This window comes from Telmatherina bonti (assembly GCF_933228915.1).
Source record: "Telmatherina bonti genome assembly, chromosome: 2".
NCBI lineage: Eukaryota > Metazoa > Chordata > Actinopteri > Atheriniformes > Telmatherinidae > Telmatherina > Telmatherina bonti.
In genome coordinates, this window is record NC_136620.1 from 13,107,612 (window position 1) to 13,125,820 (window position 18,209).

An 18,209-nucleotide genomic window follows, 5' to 3' on the forward strand; every position below is an offset into this window, starting at 1 on the left:
TGTTTCGCTAGACAAAAGGCACTCGTTTGCTAGAAAAAGCTAAATTATTTTAAGTTTTCCACACGCTGAAAATTCAAACTGATGACCAGCTCACCAAAACAGTTGTGATCTACAGTCCTTATATCTGCTTTCCAGAACTTCAGAAAGCTTTCCCCTGTCTTCATCCTGCTGTAATTGGAGACATGTCTGAACTAGCAATGACCCCTTGGCTTGACCCCTTACCGGCTAGCATCCTTGCTTTGACATTTAGCCTGCGGATGCTGAGGGCTTAGAAGGACCATCAAATGTTGTCTCCAATATAAAAACATTGTTTTGTGTCATAAGAGGAGGTAAGACATCAGCAGGTTTTTCTGAAACCCCAAAGTGTAACTTGAACAGATTCCCTCCTGGAACAGCAGGATTGATTCAGTTATATGAGTCACAATGTCCAGTCATTGTCACACCAACACACAGCAACAGACTGAACGGTCTTGTCTAAAACTTTGACTACGATTAGTTTCTGTACAAAGAACCAGAAAATACTTAGAAAATGACAGAAACTGTTGCTATAATTGTACAACATGTCAGTATGATAATAGCAGTTGTTGACAGTATTGTTGTGTGGTGTGATTAAGATACCAACGTGAAGAGAAGATATCTCTCCGTATTCTGATCATTATCACGCAGCTTTTGTAGCCTCATGTGAAAAGCAGGAAATAATAAAAAATATTGACTTGTAAGATGAGATTCAGCTATGCTAGAGGCACAGCTAAACAGTAACACTGTTTAGTCCCTCACAGCACAGAAAATGATGACACCTAGAATTAATTTTACAACCCTGCTCTGTGCCGATTGTGTATTTAACTGTCTTTCTTGTAATTCCCATCACAGTTATGAGTCTGAGCTGCTGCTTTTGCACTTCTCTGTGAATCAAATGTGTTGAAATTTTTAAGATTTTAACATGAGTAGACTCTTCTTTATTATCATCAGTATTTGACCTCTTAGATTTATTAGATAAACATTAGCATTGATTATGTAAAAGTAATATCTAAAAGGGTCCAACACTTTCACCAAGGACATCTTCATTGTTCCTGTGTCGCGCTTACACGACTAACCTGTAAGAGTTCTTACTGGCACATCAGTCTCAACTTGTAAAGGGAGAATATGTCATTTTAGAGAATATTGAGGGTCTTATTACAGAGGCAGAATCGTGGCCTAACAAAATGACATAACTAAAGTTGGAAGTGACTTTTGAGTATTTCCTGAAAACCAGAGCACTGAGGAATCTAGTTTCATTCCTTTGTGTAAATTATAGCCTGAAAAACAGCTGGAGTGCAAAAAAACAGATGAGCTCCACTATCAGCCACGTGCAGCTTGTTGTGTCAGGACATTAAAAACAGCTCGCTGGCCTGAACTGGCTAGAAGGTGATTTACGTTGATGCGATAAAAAAAACAAAACAAAACAAAAAAACAAAACAAAACAGAAAAATATGCTTTAAAAAGCAACTTCATGTTATGAAAGTTGTTACAATTAACTAATAAAATGCTTATGATTAAGAGCTTAAAATGCAACAATAAACCTCAAATTCCACTTCTCTTTTATAAACCAGAGACTCTCAGAGTTAATCACCTCAGTGCCAGCCTTTCACACTTGACTTGACCTAAAATACTAACAAATATATCACAGCTGCTTCAAGGCTTTTTGGAACTATAAGAAGTCGCACCTGCCTGTGGTGAATTCACAGGAAAATGGGTTACACCTACACAGCGGCTTGATAGAAATCCTACAGAGAGGAATGCACTAATCCTTTCATGAATCAGCTTATAAACAGAAGGATTTGTACCTCTGAGTCTCAACATTTTGTAAAATGAGGGAAAATAAGCATCTTTGGTTTTATCCAAAACTTTTGTAAAACACATTTGATATGAGATTGTTATTTTTGGGTTCTTCCCCTTTTCTTAATCCCAACACAGCAGAAAAAGAAAAGGAGAAAAATCACAGACTGCTTATACAGTCATGGGAAAAATGACAACCATTAAAACTCAAAAAGCTTTTCTGCTTCAAAAGTGAAAACAAATTAAAAAAAAAAAGTAGAAACAAAATGCAATTGCATTCCATCAATGGGTCATCAGCAAGTTTCGAGCACTTCTACAGGTGTTGTTGGTTTGCAAATCTGAAACAGTGGCCTTGGAGGAGCAATTGTTGCTGCGAATCAATCTGGGAAGGTATGCAGCACCATTTCCAAACAATCTGGAGTCCATCATTCTGCAATGACCAAGATCATTAAGAAGCGGAAAACATTCCGAGGCGACTGCTGGTCTTCCCAGAAACGGACGTCTCTGCTGTTTATCTCACCGTTAGACAGTAAAATGTGCAGATACACTGCAATAACTCCAAGAACAACAGTTCAGACTCTCTGAGCCTCAGGCTGGCATGTCAAGGTTCATAACAGTAAATAACCAAAAAGATTTAGCTTGTTTGGAAGGATTGCCACAAGAAAGCGACTTATCTCGTTTTCTAGTTTTTGCAAAGCGGCATCTTAACAAACCACAAGCTTTCAGGAAAAATATCTTTCAGACAGACAAGACAAAAAATGTTTGCATGTCACAACAAACACCTCTAACCAACTATCAAGCATGGGGGTGGTGGGATGATGATTTGGGTTTGTTTCCCAGCCATGAGGCCGTGACCATGCAGTCACTGAGTAAACCTTCCCAAAGTGTGGAGTTAGTTATTTTTATAAAATATGTTTGCTTTGACACAGTGGATGAATTAGAAGAAATAGAGTAATAAAATGAAACACCAAGTGTCTCATTGGATTTGTTAGAAAATCTGGAATCAATGCTCAGATGCATGTTGCAACATATGTCTTATCTCACTTCAGTCACAAAACATCTCCCCTCTTAGGCTCTTAGTTTGTTCCAGATGAACATCCCATGCAGAGGCAATCTAAAAGTACAAATTTAGCTACATAGTGACTCTGCATTGAAACATTATAAACCTACATTATAAACTACAACAAACTCCATTTTGTTCATTTGCTTGTTGCTAACTGTCTCTTTTTGGTGGAGGACAGCTGTCTGCTTTCACTAAATGCAAATGAGAAGAACAAGAAAGATTAAACTGAAGAATTTGTAGGCTTTCATTAATTATAGCGGCTCAAGAATCCGAAATATATCAAACTGAATTACATTAAAAATGAAATGGGTGTTTAAAAAAACATGTTTTTGTCTTACTGTGTGATGCTTCAACAACAGCTTACATAAGCCTTCTTTTCCATGAATAAAAAAGAGGTTCCCCTCTACTTGGGTGATATATATTGATATACGCTGCGCTTAATTTATGTATTGCTTGTTAATGTATAATCACCCTGTCCTAATCCTATTTTGCCCTGGAGATGAAAATCTTTTAAAACGCATTTCTGTAGGAAATTTACGTGTCCTCTTCAAAGCAACATACGTCCGGTTACAGATAGAAAGCAAATAGAACTTTTGTGGAGTAAAGCCATGCAAGAAGGAAACTGAAATACATTTGTTTAAGAAAAGAAAGAACAGCGCATCATAACATTTCAAGAGCTGATGATACAGAGAAGCTATATCTATGTATATATATATGTGTGTGTGTGTGTGTAGTTATGAAAACACAGCTTCTCTTAAAAATATGTAAATAAAGTAAAATGTACCACAGCTACATGAGATATATATAAGTTATTCTACATTCAGACAAATAACGGTATGTATGGCATGCGAAGATGTTGGCGTGACCGTTGTAGCACTTTGGCCACGTTGACACTTAAAATTCAACCGAGGTCTCTTTTATAAGCCTGAAACATACAATCTGCAGTTTTTACATCATTAAAGTTACACTGACATCATAAACCTGCGCCGGAGGTGGCGGGACATGGTAAGGTCTCATATCGTGGCCTACAGTACTCATATAATATCTCAATAGATGGAACAGTGGAAAAACTTTTTTCAGACTGAAGTGCTCTATATATCCAATACAGAGCAACTCAGTCTGGAGTCCCTCCCCTTCACGGAGATTCGCATTGGTCTTAAACAAACCGGCCACTCTGATTGGTTGATCTGAGGAGACTCTTGCCTCTTGCCTTGCGTCCCCATGTATTCTTCAAAACATTCAAGATGGCGTATGGACGTAGCGGGAGTTCGTTTCTTTTTGCCATAAATGCTGTTTTAAATTACCAGGAACATATAAAATCCTTAAAACCTCAACAACTGACGTTCTTGTACTGCACGCAATGTTTATTTTCTTCTGTTGCATTCACTCTACTGAACACTTCTGAACATTGTAGGCTGCCGCTATACCGACGTCATGGCTGCCCTTTTTCTGATTTTCTGTTTACTCCGCGCTTGTTTGTCCCGCCCTAGAAATCTGTTGATCCGAGTGAGTCCCCAGACTCTGCACTGGTACAGCGAGAGATTCTGGCTTGTCAGGTTAACAACAGCTTAAACAATGTTGTTTTTAAATATAAAAACAATGGATCTAATAAAATCTGAAAATAAGACAATAAAGTGTGGCCTACTGAATATCAGATCCCTCCCAAATAAGTCTTTATTAGTCAATGACTTGATAGGTGATCACCACAGTGATTTATTCTGTTTTACGGAAACCTGGTTACAGCAAGAGGATTATGTTAGTATTAATGAAGCTACGCCAGCTAACTATTTAAACTTTCACATTCCTAGAACTACAGGCAGAGGAGGAGGTGTTGCAGCTATTTTTAAGTCAGAATTTTTAATTAATCCTAAGCACAAAACTAACTATAAATCCTTTGAATTCCTGACATTAAATTTATCTCATCCAAAATGGAATTCAGAGAAACCGCTCCTTTTAGCATTAGTGTATCACCCACCTGGACCTTACTCCGAGTTTCTGACCGAATTCTCTGATCTCTTGTCTGAGTTAGTGCTGACTACTGATAAGGTCATTGTACTAGGTGATTTTAATATTCATGTTGACGATGAAAATGATAGTTTAAACATTTCCTTTAGCTCCATTCTAAACTCAATTGGGTTTTCACAAAATGTCAATGGTGCCACTCACTCTCATGATCATACTCTTGATCTTGTTCTAACATATGGTATTGAGACTGATAAGCTCAAAGTATTTCCTCAAAACCCTGTCTTGTCCGATCACTTCTTATTAACCTTTGAATTCACTTTATTTGATTACTCACTGACCAAAAATAAATTCTACTATAGTAGATGTTTATCAGACAATAATATTACAAAATTTAAACAATCAATTGAATCAATTTTTTCACATCTACCATGTGTTAGCATGACTGAGAGTCCCCCTTTAAGCCTTACTCCTGCTCAGATTGATCAACATGCTGATACTATAACAGCTTCAATGCGTACAACCTTGGATAATGTTGCTCCCCTAAAGAAGAAGAAATCAGGTAAGATTATGAAGGCTCCCTGGTTTAATTCCCAGCTTCGAGCTCTAAAACAGGCGTCAAGGCGTTTGGAAAACAGATGGCGTTCATCAGGACTAGAGGAGTCTCACTTAACCTGGAAAGAAAGTTTAATTGTATACAAAAAAGCCTTAAGTATGGCAAGAACAGCTTATTATTCATCACTGATAGAGGAAAACAAAAACAACCCTCGGTTTCTTTTCAGCACTGTAGCTAGGCTTACTAGGAGCGCTGTTGAGCCATGTATTCCTTTCTCACTTGGCTGTGATGATTTCATGTATTTTTTCAGGAATAAAATTGACACTATTAGAGATCAAATTCACAATACTCTTCCTTCTACCTATAATGTTGAGCCTGTTGTGGTCTCCGAAGCATCCTTAGAACCAGGATCTGACTTGTGTCTAAATAGTTTCTGTCCTGTCCAACCCTCTGAATTAACTAAAATAATAGCTTCATCTAAACCATCCACCTGTATCTTAGACCCTCTCCCAACGAGCCTCTTTAAGGACATTTTCCCTTTAATTGATACATCACTACTAAATCTTATCAATATGTCTTTAGTGACGGGATATGTACCACAATCATTTAAAACTGCTGTAATCAAGCCTTTACTTAAAAAGCAATCTCTGGATCCAGAGGTGATAGCAAATTATAGACCTATATCTAACCTCCCGTTTATGTCCAAAATTCTGGAGAAAATAGTTTCAGCTCAGCTACATGCCCACCTGAGCAGAAATAATTTATGCGAGGAGTTTCAGTCAGGATTTAGAGCTCATCATAGCACTGAGACGGCATTGGTGAAAGTTACTAATGACCTTCTTATGGCCTCAGACAAAGGACTTGTGTCCGTACTTATCTTGCTTGATCTTAGTGCTGCATTTGATACAGTCGATCATAACATTCTGTTACAAAGACTAGAACAGGTGATTGGAATTACAGGTACAGCGTTAAGCTGGTTTAAATCATATTTATCTGATAGACTTCAGTTCGTTCATGTAAATGACAAGTCCTCCTCCCAAACTACAGTAAGTCATGGAGTTCCTCAAGGTTCTGTACTTGGACCAATACTCTTCACGCTATATATGCTCCCTTTAGGCAAAATTATTAGACAGCATGGAATAAATTTTCATTGTTATGCAGATGATACTCAAATATACTTATCCTTTAAACCAGATGAAACAAATCAGCCCAATAGGCTACAAAATTGTCTTAGACATAAAGACTTGGATGTCTAGAAATTTTCTCCTCTTAAACTCAGATAAGACTGAAGTAATTCTCGTTGGATCTGAAAAACTCAGAGCTAAATTTTCTGGTTTTGTAATGAACCTGGATGGCATTACTTTAGCTTCCAGTGCTACAGTGAGAAACCTTGGAGTAATATTTGACTCTGACCTGTCCTTTGGCCCACATATTAAGCAGGTTACTAAAACAGCCTTCTTTCATTTACGTAATATAGCCAAAATTAGGGACATTCTGTCTCAGAGTGATGCAGAAAAACTGGTTCACGCTTTTGTTACTTCGAGACTAGATTACTTAACTCTCTATTACTGGGCTGTCCTAAATATGCCCTGAAAAGCCTTCAGCTGATCCAGAATTCTGCAGCCAGAGTCCTGACCAGAACCAGCATGAGAGATCATATTTCTCCAGTTTTAGCCTCTCTTCATTGGCTGCCTGTTGAATCTAGTATAGAATTTAAAATCCTTCTCCTTACATATAAAGCCCTCCACAACCAGGCACCACTATATATCAAAGACCTCATTGTTCCTTATATACCAAGCAGAGTACTTCGTTCGCAGACTGCAGGCTTACTTGTGGTTCCTAGAGTCTCAAAGAGCCGAGCAGGAGGCAGAGCCTTTGGTTATCAGGCCCCTCTCTTATGGAATAAGCTCCCAGTTAGTGTTAGGGAAGCAGATACCCTCCCCACCTTTAAGACTAGGCTGAAGACTTATCTTTTTGATAAGTCCTATAGCTAGGGATGGTTAGCATCCCTTAGTTATGCTGCTATAGGTTTAGACTGCTGAGGGACATTTCCTGATACACTGAGCTTCTTTCTTTTTCTCTTTATCTCTCTCTTTTACCCCCCCCCCCCCCCCCCCGTCTCAGCAGTTCTCCCTGGCCGGGAGTAGCAGTTCCTGTTGTCTGTTGTCTTTCTGTCCTCTTCCCCCCACACAGCAGAGGCAGATGGCTGCCTGTCCTGAGCCGGGTTCTGCCGGAGGTTTCCTTCCTGTTAAAAGGGAGTTTTTTCCTTCCCACTGTTGCCAGTGTGCTTGCTGATCACATGGGAGATTGAGTTGGACTCAACTCAATCTGTTGGTTTCCTTATATAGGCTATTATGAATTGGCCTTCATTATGTTTTCCCCTCTGTCTGTAAAGCGTCTTGAGATGGCATTGCCGTGATTTGACGCTATATAAATAAAGTTGAATTGAACTGAATTAAACCAGGACTACTCAATTAGATATTCAGGTGGGCCAGATATTCAAATAAATAAATGGTCAGAGCCAGTAAATAAAGTACGGGAAAATAAATCAGTAAAAATAAATTTAAAAAAAAGACACATTTACATTTTGAAAAATAAGTAGTTTATTAATTTTTTATTTTAAATTCAGACCCGCATCACAAGGACGAATGCACAAAACTAAAAAAAAAAAAAAAGAAATTCCAGTCAGAGCATGTTTTTCTCCCAACTTTTAACATAAAAAGATCATATCAAACTAAACTTCTCGATGTGGCGCCTCCTCACGTTATAGTCTTTAAACACCGCCACACACTCATTGCATGTTAAACACATCGGTTTGATGCCAGGCGGGGTTAAATCTGCTGTTTTTGTTGTCAATTTAGCGTTTTGGGACAGAGAGCGACATGCTTGCTAGCGCTACAACTTCAAAACACAACAACACACGCTGGGATTAATGTTGCTAGGCAACCAAGTGTTGCATTCAGGGTCTGCCTAACTGTAGGATTGTAGGCTACTTAACCAGTTTAGGAACGACTGAAGGTTCTTGATTAATATCTTTATTCCTTTACAAAGGTGGGCCACATAGAAGTGGTTTTGGCCCGCGGGCCACCATTTCACGAGGTCTGGCTTAAACTATTTAAACTATTTGCTTATCTTAAAGGTAAAAACATCAGATCATCAGGGGTCACCTTGGTAACAGTAGCACTAGTTTTATTAATCCTGAGGTCAGGCACCTGCCTTGACTTGTTTGTCGTGATGAGGTAAATGGAGACAGCAGCATCCTGTGCTGAGCTGGTGGTTTCAGTACTTTGGATTAGTTTATGGTCTAAATGTGCTAAATAAGTTAGCCTTTCCTTACCTCACACATCAAGTCCAGTGCTATAAGGCTGTATCTCCAGGTGTGTCATGTGAAAAAAAACTTATCTTGGTATAGAATAAAACATTTACACGCTGTTAAATTGGAAAGTGGTGATAAAAGTCACTCTTTAAATCCAAAAACAAAAAACGATTCATCTGTGCACATCAGTAGTGTCTGGACCTCCCAAGCTCTTTTACACTATTTGGGGTGAGCAGGAGAGTCGGAACATTTAGCAAATTTATGGTGCTTAAAAGTATATTTGCTTGCTAATATTTCAAAGTATATTTGCTGTAAACACTGCTAAAGTTATCAGTAATTCATTGTAACTTACCATCCAGTGTTGAACTCCACGTGTGCGTCGAACAGAGCGACCACAGGAGCAGAGGCTGCCCTCCATCCACTGACTCTGGACCTGATCAAGCCTTCCTGCTTGTCATGGCGGACTACCTTGATGAATCCTGGGCCATGTTGAGCGTTAGTCTCATCCACAAAACTTTGCAGGTGCTCCTTCAGCTCCACTGGAGAGAAACAGACAAAAGGAGACTTGCTGAAGCTTCTTGTGGCCTTGATCTGATCAACAAAGCTCCGACAGAAAACCCTGCTCAGTCCCACTGGATGTGTCAAAGTCAGAACGAAGTAAGAGTGCGTGTAGAGCTGTGTGCAGCTGCATTCCACATAAGCTTACATGTGATGTGTGCAAGAAGAAGAAAGCTGTCTGGTTTAAGACTGGACTATAAAATGCATGTTTTGACAAATGTTTTGCAGTATGTTCCTCATTTTTTAAAATTTCTTACAAGGACAACTGTGTGAACTGTGTGGTTTAGGAACTGTAAATGCTCTGTTGTTGTGAAAACAGTTTGTCTCACCTGGATCTGGAGATAACTTTCTGAAGTCTTTGACATCAGTTATTTACCAAGGAAGAGTATGTCATAAAATGGAGCATAAAATTAGAGAGAAATAAGCATTTATAACAAACAGGAAGTCCATTACAACCCATAAGCCAAATTCTTTAAATAAGATAAGCTTCACCTGAGGCTTATCCTGAATATAATACATATTCATGTCAATAAATACGAAGCCATATTTTTGTCTTTTGTTTTGTGCTTTGTGTAAAAATACACGTAGAAGCTGCTGCCTTTGAAGCGCAGTCAACATGCAGACATGGCTTTTTTCAGGACAGCCATTGGTTATATTATGTGACTAAAATGATGTAAAATTAATGTATCAGATATAGCAACAGAAAGGCCAACCAAATCACCATAAATAACACAAAAGTTTGGCTTTACAACAAACACACAACACTATTTACATATTTGCACTTTTTCCACCAAGGGGGTTGCTATTTATGCCACTCTGTTCATTCAGCTCCCTACAAACCCTCAGAAAACCAGCTCTATGGCTGAGCATCAAACACATCTTGGTTATTCCAGCCACAGAGGAACCCAATGTTTGTTCTTTTGAGAACTTTTTTTTTTTTTTTCTAAATCACCTGTTGATCTTTGGTTGCTCCTGACTGGACACTACTGCTCATCTCTATTCTATTCTATTCTACAGTCATTTAGCAGATGCTTTTATCCAAAGTGACTTACATATGAATGAGAACAACACAAGCACAAAATCAAACAGTAGAGGACATAGTAGGAAGATGCTAGTGGACTGTCCACTTGGATGCAGATCCTTGCAGGAAGTGCTGCAGGTTTTTTTTTTTTGTTGTTTACTCCCTTCCTACCATATAATATCACCTATGTTACAATACAAAGAATTAATATCATAATGTTTGTTGCAAAGAACTGGGCTCTCTGTATTTATTGGAAAGTTCTCCAACTTTCCAATAAATACAGCTATAGTGTTGAAGTGCTCCTTGAAGAGCTGAGTCTTCAGCTTGCTCTTAAAAGTAGACAGGGACTCTGCAGAGCGGACAGAGTTTGGGAGGTCATTTCACCATTGTGGCACAACAGAGGAAAAGAGTCTGGCTAGTGATATAGTCCCACGTTGTGGTGGTAACACGAGGCGTCTTTCACTGGTGGAACGTAGCTGTCGAGAGGGAGTGTAGGTCTGGATTAGGGAGTGAAGGTAGACAGGAGCCGTTTGAGTTTTTGTTTTGTAAGCCAGAAGCAAGGTTTTGAATTTGATGCGTGCTGCAACCGGAAGCCAGTGAGGAGCGATTAGCAGTGGAGTGACATGAGCTCATTTGGGATGGTTGAAAAACAGACACACTGCGGCGTTCTGGATCATCTGCAGAGGTTTAACAGAGCACGCAGGCAGACATGCCAGCTGGGAATTGCAGTAATCGATGCGTGAGATGACGAGAGCCTGAACCAGAAGCTGAGTCGTATGTTCTGTCAGGTAAGGTCTGATTCTCTTGATGTTGTAGAGAGCATATCGGCAGGTACGGGCAACCGAGGCAACATGGACCTGAAAGGTCAACTGGTCATCCACCATGACCCCAAGATTCCAGGCAGCAGGCGTAGGAACACATGTGACAGAGTCAAGCTTCACACTTAATTGCGGATAATTGCGGATCTCAGTTATCTCAATGATAAAAGGTTGCACAGAAAGTTGCTTCATCATAATTTCCAGGTCAGTACATGAGTTTCACAGCAACATAGTGTGATTGTTATCTTTTTTATGATTAAAATGTGATATTTTGTGGATTAACCATATAGTTTCTGAATAACCACAACCTTTATTGGTTGGCTGTAAACCTGCTGAATGGGATAGAAATGTCTGGAAAAGGTCTCATCTGAAGGGTAAGCTACTGATCACAAGTTGTTTAGTTGTAAATTGGGATATTATAAAACTTATGGAAAGCTTTCCTCTCAGAAAATTATGCCATATGTGCTAAAACACATCCAGACAGACGGCCAGACTGAGAAAAAATGGTCTAAATAGACAAAAATATCAATAATGATCCTGGTTTAAAATAACAATACTGCATCACACTTTTTCATTTAGGATAATATATTCATAAATTTAAACTTGCAGAGTCATTAGTGTTATGTTTTTGGTAAACCTCCCCTGGCACTCGGTGAGAGCAGCGGCTCTGATGTGGACATAAAGACCCCCATTAGCAGGAGTCCTGCTAATTTTATTAAACCTAGCTTTTACACCTGATGCTTCCTGCAGCAGAGGCTTCATTTTCCTCTAGACCTGGACATGATGATGAATCACTGCATTCTGCTTGGACAATGAACAACAAAAAATGTCAACAAAGGCGCCTGTTTAATTTGCTCAATAAAATGTAATTCAGTTTAACATGAACATATCGTGTTCATGTTTTCAAATCATTGGTTTTACATAAAACAATTAATTTTGATGAACCACATCAGTCTTCTTTAGTTCAATGGAGGATAATTGCTTAGAAGCAACAACTGTTGTGTCGTGATGGGATGGGGTGTGCAGGGGTTTGACACATGTGTTAGGTAATCCGGAGCAGGGTTTAGCTCAGTTAGCTGAGCGGCTGCCCCATGAGGCTACAGCTCCTGCATGCAGCTGGCCCAGGTTAGAATCCTGGCCTGCAGCCTTGTGCTGCAGATCATTTATGCTGAGTAACACAGGAAGTAGTATTGCCATTTGTATAACTTCAGACAAAAACATTGATTAGAGTTAAACCTTGTGCAGGATGTGTATATGCAGATCTGACTACTTAAATAAAACATTTGGATTCAGTGGAAAGAGAAAAAATTGATGTGATGCTAACCCTCATATGCCAACACTGTTAAACTGAGGCTTTTTGGACTCACATGAGCTGTTTGAAACTAAACATGTTTAGCAAAATTGAAGAAAACTTTTGGAAGCTACACATCAACCAAAAGGAAGCCTTTGCTGAATGCAAATCAGCAATTTACCTCCAGAGGAGGTGAATTATACCTTAAAAACTAATGACGCAGAATTGCTGGAGATTGTGAAAAGCTTTCTTTAAGCTATACAGGGGATTTCATTGTTCCAAGTCTGTCAGCACGAACCAAAGGCACGGATTACCAACTTACTGACTGCAAACACCACTGTGAAGGAAGCTCTGCTGCAGCTGTGGCTAAATGTGTGAAATGCACCAGAACAAAGACAAAAGGACAACCTTAAAACATGCACACATTCTCAGAATAAGATGTGTTCTCCCTTTTCTGTTTGGCTTCTGTCTATTTCTTCACAAGTGATTTCCTAATGCAGACAGTCAGGTAGACAAAGCACAGACACAGAAACACACATTTCCCCCCACAGCAGGCGTCTTCATTTCCTCACTGTGATTTGTCAGTGTTGTAATCGTGACTGCAGGCAACAGTCGCTTCCTTCCCCTCTCTCTTTGTTATGACCGTCAGCCTGACATCTCAACTCTCTGTTTTCCTTTAATGAGCCATAGTTTGCTGCTGACCTGGAAGACAGATGAACTTTGGAGATAGGAATATCCGAGGAGCTCCTTTCTGCATGTTTGCATGTTTATTTCACAATTTCAATATACAGCTTCTGCATTAAGCTTGTAAATCAGGAGAATACAAGATGTCTGGCCAGCACAGTGGAATATGAAATGCAGATGAAAGTCTGAACTGCAGGAGGTCTGTTAGTGATTCTGGGTTCAGCCTGACCAAGAATGGAAACTTTTAATGCAATGCAGAATGACACGTTCTCATCATATGGAGAACTCAAACAGTGCCTAAAATAGGTGATTATTCCCAACTACTCCGTTTGCACAGGCAGGCACGTAGCTTTTAAAACAGAAAACAGGTAAATTTCTTCTTTTCTTTTTTTTCCAATATCTGGTCTGCACCATCAGCGCCAATGCACTTGTCTGTTTTGAGCCACTGAACTGCACACTTTTCCCAAACTTTAATCCCTGTTAATTTCAGGTTTAAAAAATATGGTGGAAGGAACAAATCAATCAAATCAAATCAAATTCTTCTCTCTGAAAAACCTCAGTGTTTCAAGTATCTTACAAGAATGATGTTTGATGAGTTCAGCAGTGGTCAAAATGATTCTTTTATGTTCATTTCCCCTTCATATCAGGTATATACCCAGTAAATCTATTGATAATATACACATTATACTGTATATATATATACATATATATATATATATATATATATATACACATATATATATATATATACATATACATATATATATATATATATATATATATATACATATATATATATATATATATATATACATATATATATATATATATATATATATACATATATATATATATATATATATATACATATATATATATATATATATATATATATATTAAAAAAACTTCATCAACATGTCCACTGATGAAATTTTGATCAGTGGACATGCGCCTAATATGAAAATTTCAGACCCCTCCATGATTTCTAAGTGGAAGAACTTGCAAAATAACATACTTATTTGCCTCACTCTAGCACAGACCAGTGTCATTCCCTCACTCTGATTTCCCCCTCTGATGAACTTGGGCCGATTCTCTTCATGACACGACTTACTTGTACCTGTTGTTAGTCTACATGAGCTTAAGATGGTTCTGGACTAAAATACATCAGTAAGCTGTTGACCCAGTGTAAACCTAGCAGACCCCTCAGGTCATCTGAACCAGGTCTTTCATCAGTTCCCAGAGTCAGAACCAGACATAGTGAAGCTGCATTCAGCTTCTGTGCTCCACATGTCTGGAATAAATTCCCAGAGAGCCTTAGATCAGCTGAAACTGATCCAGGTTAAAGAAGCGCCTGTTCAGCTGTATTTGAATAGTTTTTATTTTAAAGTTCAAATCTGCTCTTGTTTTCTTTTAAGTTTAAATTTTAAACTTGGTCAAGTTTTTGATCCTGGTTTGATCTAATCTTATTACTTTGTTCGTTTTCTTTAGTTTTTAATTTTATATTGTCCTCTGCCAGGACACCAGCAGCAGCAGAAGGAAGTATTAGGTGATGCTAAAGGTTTTTGGCCTTAAAGACACCACAGAAGAAGCCTCCAGGGTTTATGATGATGCATTGGAGACATTTTACAGTGTGTTGTGTTGACCAAATGCAGCCAGTGGCCTACAACATGACAGATGAGGCTTGTGTGAAGATGCTGCTGGAGATGCACCAGCTTCATGTTGCCGTTAGCTTGTTTCTGCACTTTGTGGCTGTAAAACCAAAAGGCTGACTATTTTATCAGCTCTACTGACTTGGCTCTTGATCTCTGTGTTTTCAGCAGCATTGCTGTTTTTCTTTAAACATAATTTTATTGTTTCAAGTTTCTTCAATAAGTTAATAGATGATTGACAGGTGATCTTATTTGGGATGGGTTTGAGATCAAACTGAATATTACACAGAAATGTTAGTTTTCATTTATATTTATATACATTACAAAACTAATCATTTTAAAGTCACACTTTACTTTTTAAAATATATTTCCTTATGTACCTGGGAAACAGTGCTTAGACTCAACTATTTTGAATGAATTTATTGTTCATAGATGTATAAATATGCAAAGTAGCCCTGCGCTCCTTTTGGCCACTTGATTGCACTTTACTTCCACTCCTCTGCAGCTTAAAAGACGTCCGTCTGCTGTTAAACAAGGCAGACATAATCACAACTAACACAAAGGAAGCTGTGATAGTCTCAAGTAGGAAAGGAAACATAGGGCGAAGTGGGAGAAGAAGGTTTCTCTAAAGGTAATCACTTGTTAGAAGCTTGTAGTGCATTTACAGCTGCATGAACAGCTGTGCCAAAGCATGTCTGCTTTGATCGATTCCACTTCAGGTTTCATTCTGCTCTGAAATCACCGCCCAGCTTGTGCTGTGGAGCTGACTGGACCAAACTCAGCTGAACCAGCATGAAGCAGAACCATCAGGTCTTGAGTGCAGAGTGAGATCCACCAACACATGTGGACAAGCATCCAAAAAGCATTAGAAACTCACAGTAGGCTTAAGTGAAATAAGTAAACAAAGCAACTATAAACACTCCATAGATGTTGCTAAATGCTAACGCTAGCCAAACCCTGCTTGTGAAGGCAAGCTCTGAAAAGTCAGTGCAGCTTTGTGGAACAAAACGGACAGATATAGTGGTCACCGTTTCCTTTCTCCTTATGACAACTCAGACTTAAGAACCTTTAGAACAACAGCGCTCACTAAACAGGTTTAAAGTTAGGGTCAGCAAACCCCGTTCTTCAGACTTCCCTGAAGTCGTGCCTTCAAAGCACATAAGTGTGTAGCACTTGTTCCTGAGAGGTTGAGGAGGAGGGGCAAATGGTAGCAGGGTTTGAGTGATGGATCACCTTCCAATCGTTTAGAGCGAGCCGGGATAAATGATTGGATGGTGTTTTATCAGTTCTGTTCATTCCACAGGTGACTACATTTTTTATGTTTTCTATTACAGCATTTAATTAATTGGGTGCAACCAAAGTTTTAGTAAAAAATATTTCTAGAAAACATCTCCTGGTCTTTAAGGGGGTTGTCTGACACCTCGTTTTTGGGACTTCTGAAAGTTTGAATCCAGAATGTGACAGACATTAAAAACTCCTTGTACTCCTTGTACCAATATGTAGAATATTTATTCATTCATTCATTATCCGTATCGCTTAAGGGTCGCGGGGAACCTGGAGACTTTCCCAGCAGTCTCTGGGCGAGAGGCGGGGTAAGCTCTGGACAGATCGCCAGTCCACCGCAGGGTTATGTAGAATATAATCATCATTAATAACAATAAAAAAAAAAAAAAAGTTTACATTTTTTAAATCTGTAAATACCTCCTTATATTCATCAAACCCAAACTGGTTGTATTTGATCCCTCATCAATTCAATGTCACATTAAAGTTAATGATTGTTCGCACGGCTCACTGGTCTTTAAGGAACACTTGATATATGAGTACCACCTTGACTTTCTCAACTAATTAACCATTCTGATGGAAATGCATACTTAGCATTCCTGCATTTTCACTTTTGCCTTCATCTAGCCTCAGCTGACCCCAATTTGTCTTAATTACTCCATGCACGATCAATAAGCTTTACTTATGAACTTGTACTTTCACCAAGTTATCTTTCATTGCTTCCCTTGATTGCGAATTACCTCCATATGCATGTAATTCATCACTAAACAAGAGCATTAAATCATATTTTTGAGAGAAATATTAAGTTGCAAGCTTGTTATGCATTAGGAGAGAGTAATATGTGCTAAATGATTAATGTATTTATCGCCTTGGTTGCTCTGCTGATCAGCATTCAGCCATGTGCTGCTACCATAACTAAACTCTGATATATTCTATTATTGAGGAACAGGGGGACCCATAAAATCTGCAGGCAAGAGCTCCACAGACACATTCCTCATAATAATAATTATAGTTTGGCAGCAGTGAAATACAACATGCCTTATAGAACACCACACAATTATTAACACTGGGCTTCAAACAGACAAGTTTCATCCAGGCTTTTTGACTAAAGCTGTTTTTGAATATTTTCATATATCAACGATGCAGCTACTGAACACATTCACTGTTAACTAAAAGTTAGAGACATTCAGCTTTCTGTGATGGAGGAATGCATTTAAGTTGCACTATAACCTTTACAGGTGAACCTAATTGGGCTTTTAATAACTTTGAAATGCACATGTACAACTAAGTGTTTTATTAGCTTTTAGTAACTGACTACTGAAAAAGAAACAAAATAAGATCAAAAAAGAGTGAAGAACGAATTTACCACAAAATGTTCTGGTTCTATCACACCTTGTGTAAATCACACGGTCAGTGATAATTCCAATGCCATCTGGTGTGAATTATTTTTGTATATACGCACACGTAGTTCGGCAAGTTAAATCACTGTAATTTCACTCCGTTATGGGCGTCACTATAGCAACACATTAATCAACCAAGCGGCACCCTCTGGCGGTTAAAAGTGAAGCCAAAAATGCCAAAAACTGCAGTTCCTGCCTCATCCACTAGGGGCTGCAAAACAGAGCAAATCCCCATAGACTCCCATGTTAAAAAGACCAACTTCACAGAAGTAATAAACATGTTTACAGCCTGGTACAAAAAAACATTTCAGATTTAATAGGTCAGGTTTACCTTCATGACAACTGTGGGGGGAGTGAATTTTTTTTCCTAACTTCTCTGTTCAGAAGTAATTTTGTCTCGAAATTCAGCATATTTAGGGGTGTGTCCTTTTGATTGACAGGTTTCTGATATCCGGCTGCGAGAAGGCAGAGTGTAGCACAACTACAGCTTTTAGCCGGTTAATACTGTGATTTGCTTTAGCCCACCTACATCTGTTAGCTGGCTAGCTCCTGTTAGCTGGTTAGCTCCTATTAGCTTCAGGTTAGTTCAGTTAGCTCTAAGCGACAAACAGGTTGGAGTTTGACCGATGTCAATCATCCATTCCAATGCTCACAGCCCCACATCAAATGCACTGCAGCTTGACAACTGTTGTTGACCATAAACCGTACATCTATACTATATATATATATATATATACACACATATATATATATATATATATATACACACATATATATATATATATATATATACAC

General features: G+C 38.6%; 1 protein-coding gene across 2 annotated transcripts in view; it reads right to left on the reverse strand.

Annotated features, from left to right (window-relative positions):
- Positions 1–18,209, reverse strand: part of galnt18a (UDP-N-acetyl-alpha-D-galactosamine:polypeptide N-acetylgalactosaminyltransferase 18a) — a gene marked incomplete at its 3' end in the record, with an annotated part of 247,101 nt that overhangs the window by 88,643 nt on the left and 140,249 nt on the right. For both annotated transcript variants that reach the window (XR_013771649.1, XM_079256126.1), the window contains exon 4: positions 9,065–9,251. Coding sequence is in view for 1 of the 2 variants with exons in the window: in XM_079256126.1 (XP_079112252.1) it covers positions 9,065–9,251 (187 nt within the window). The remainder of the gene's footprint in view (positions 1–9,064; positions 9,252–18,209) is intronic.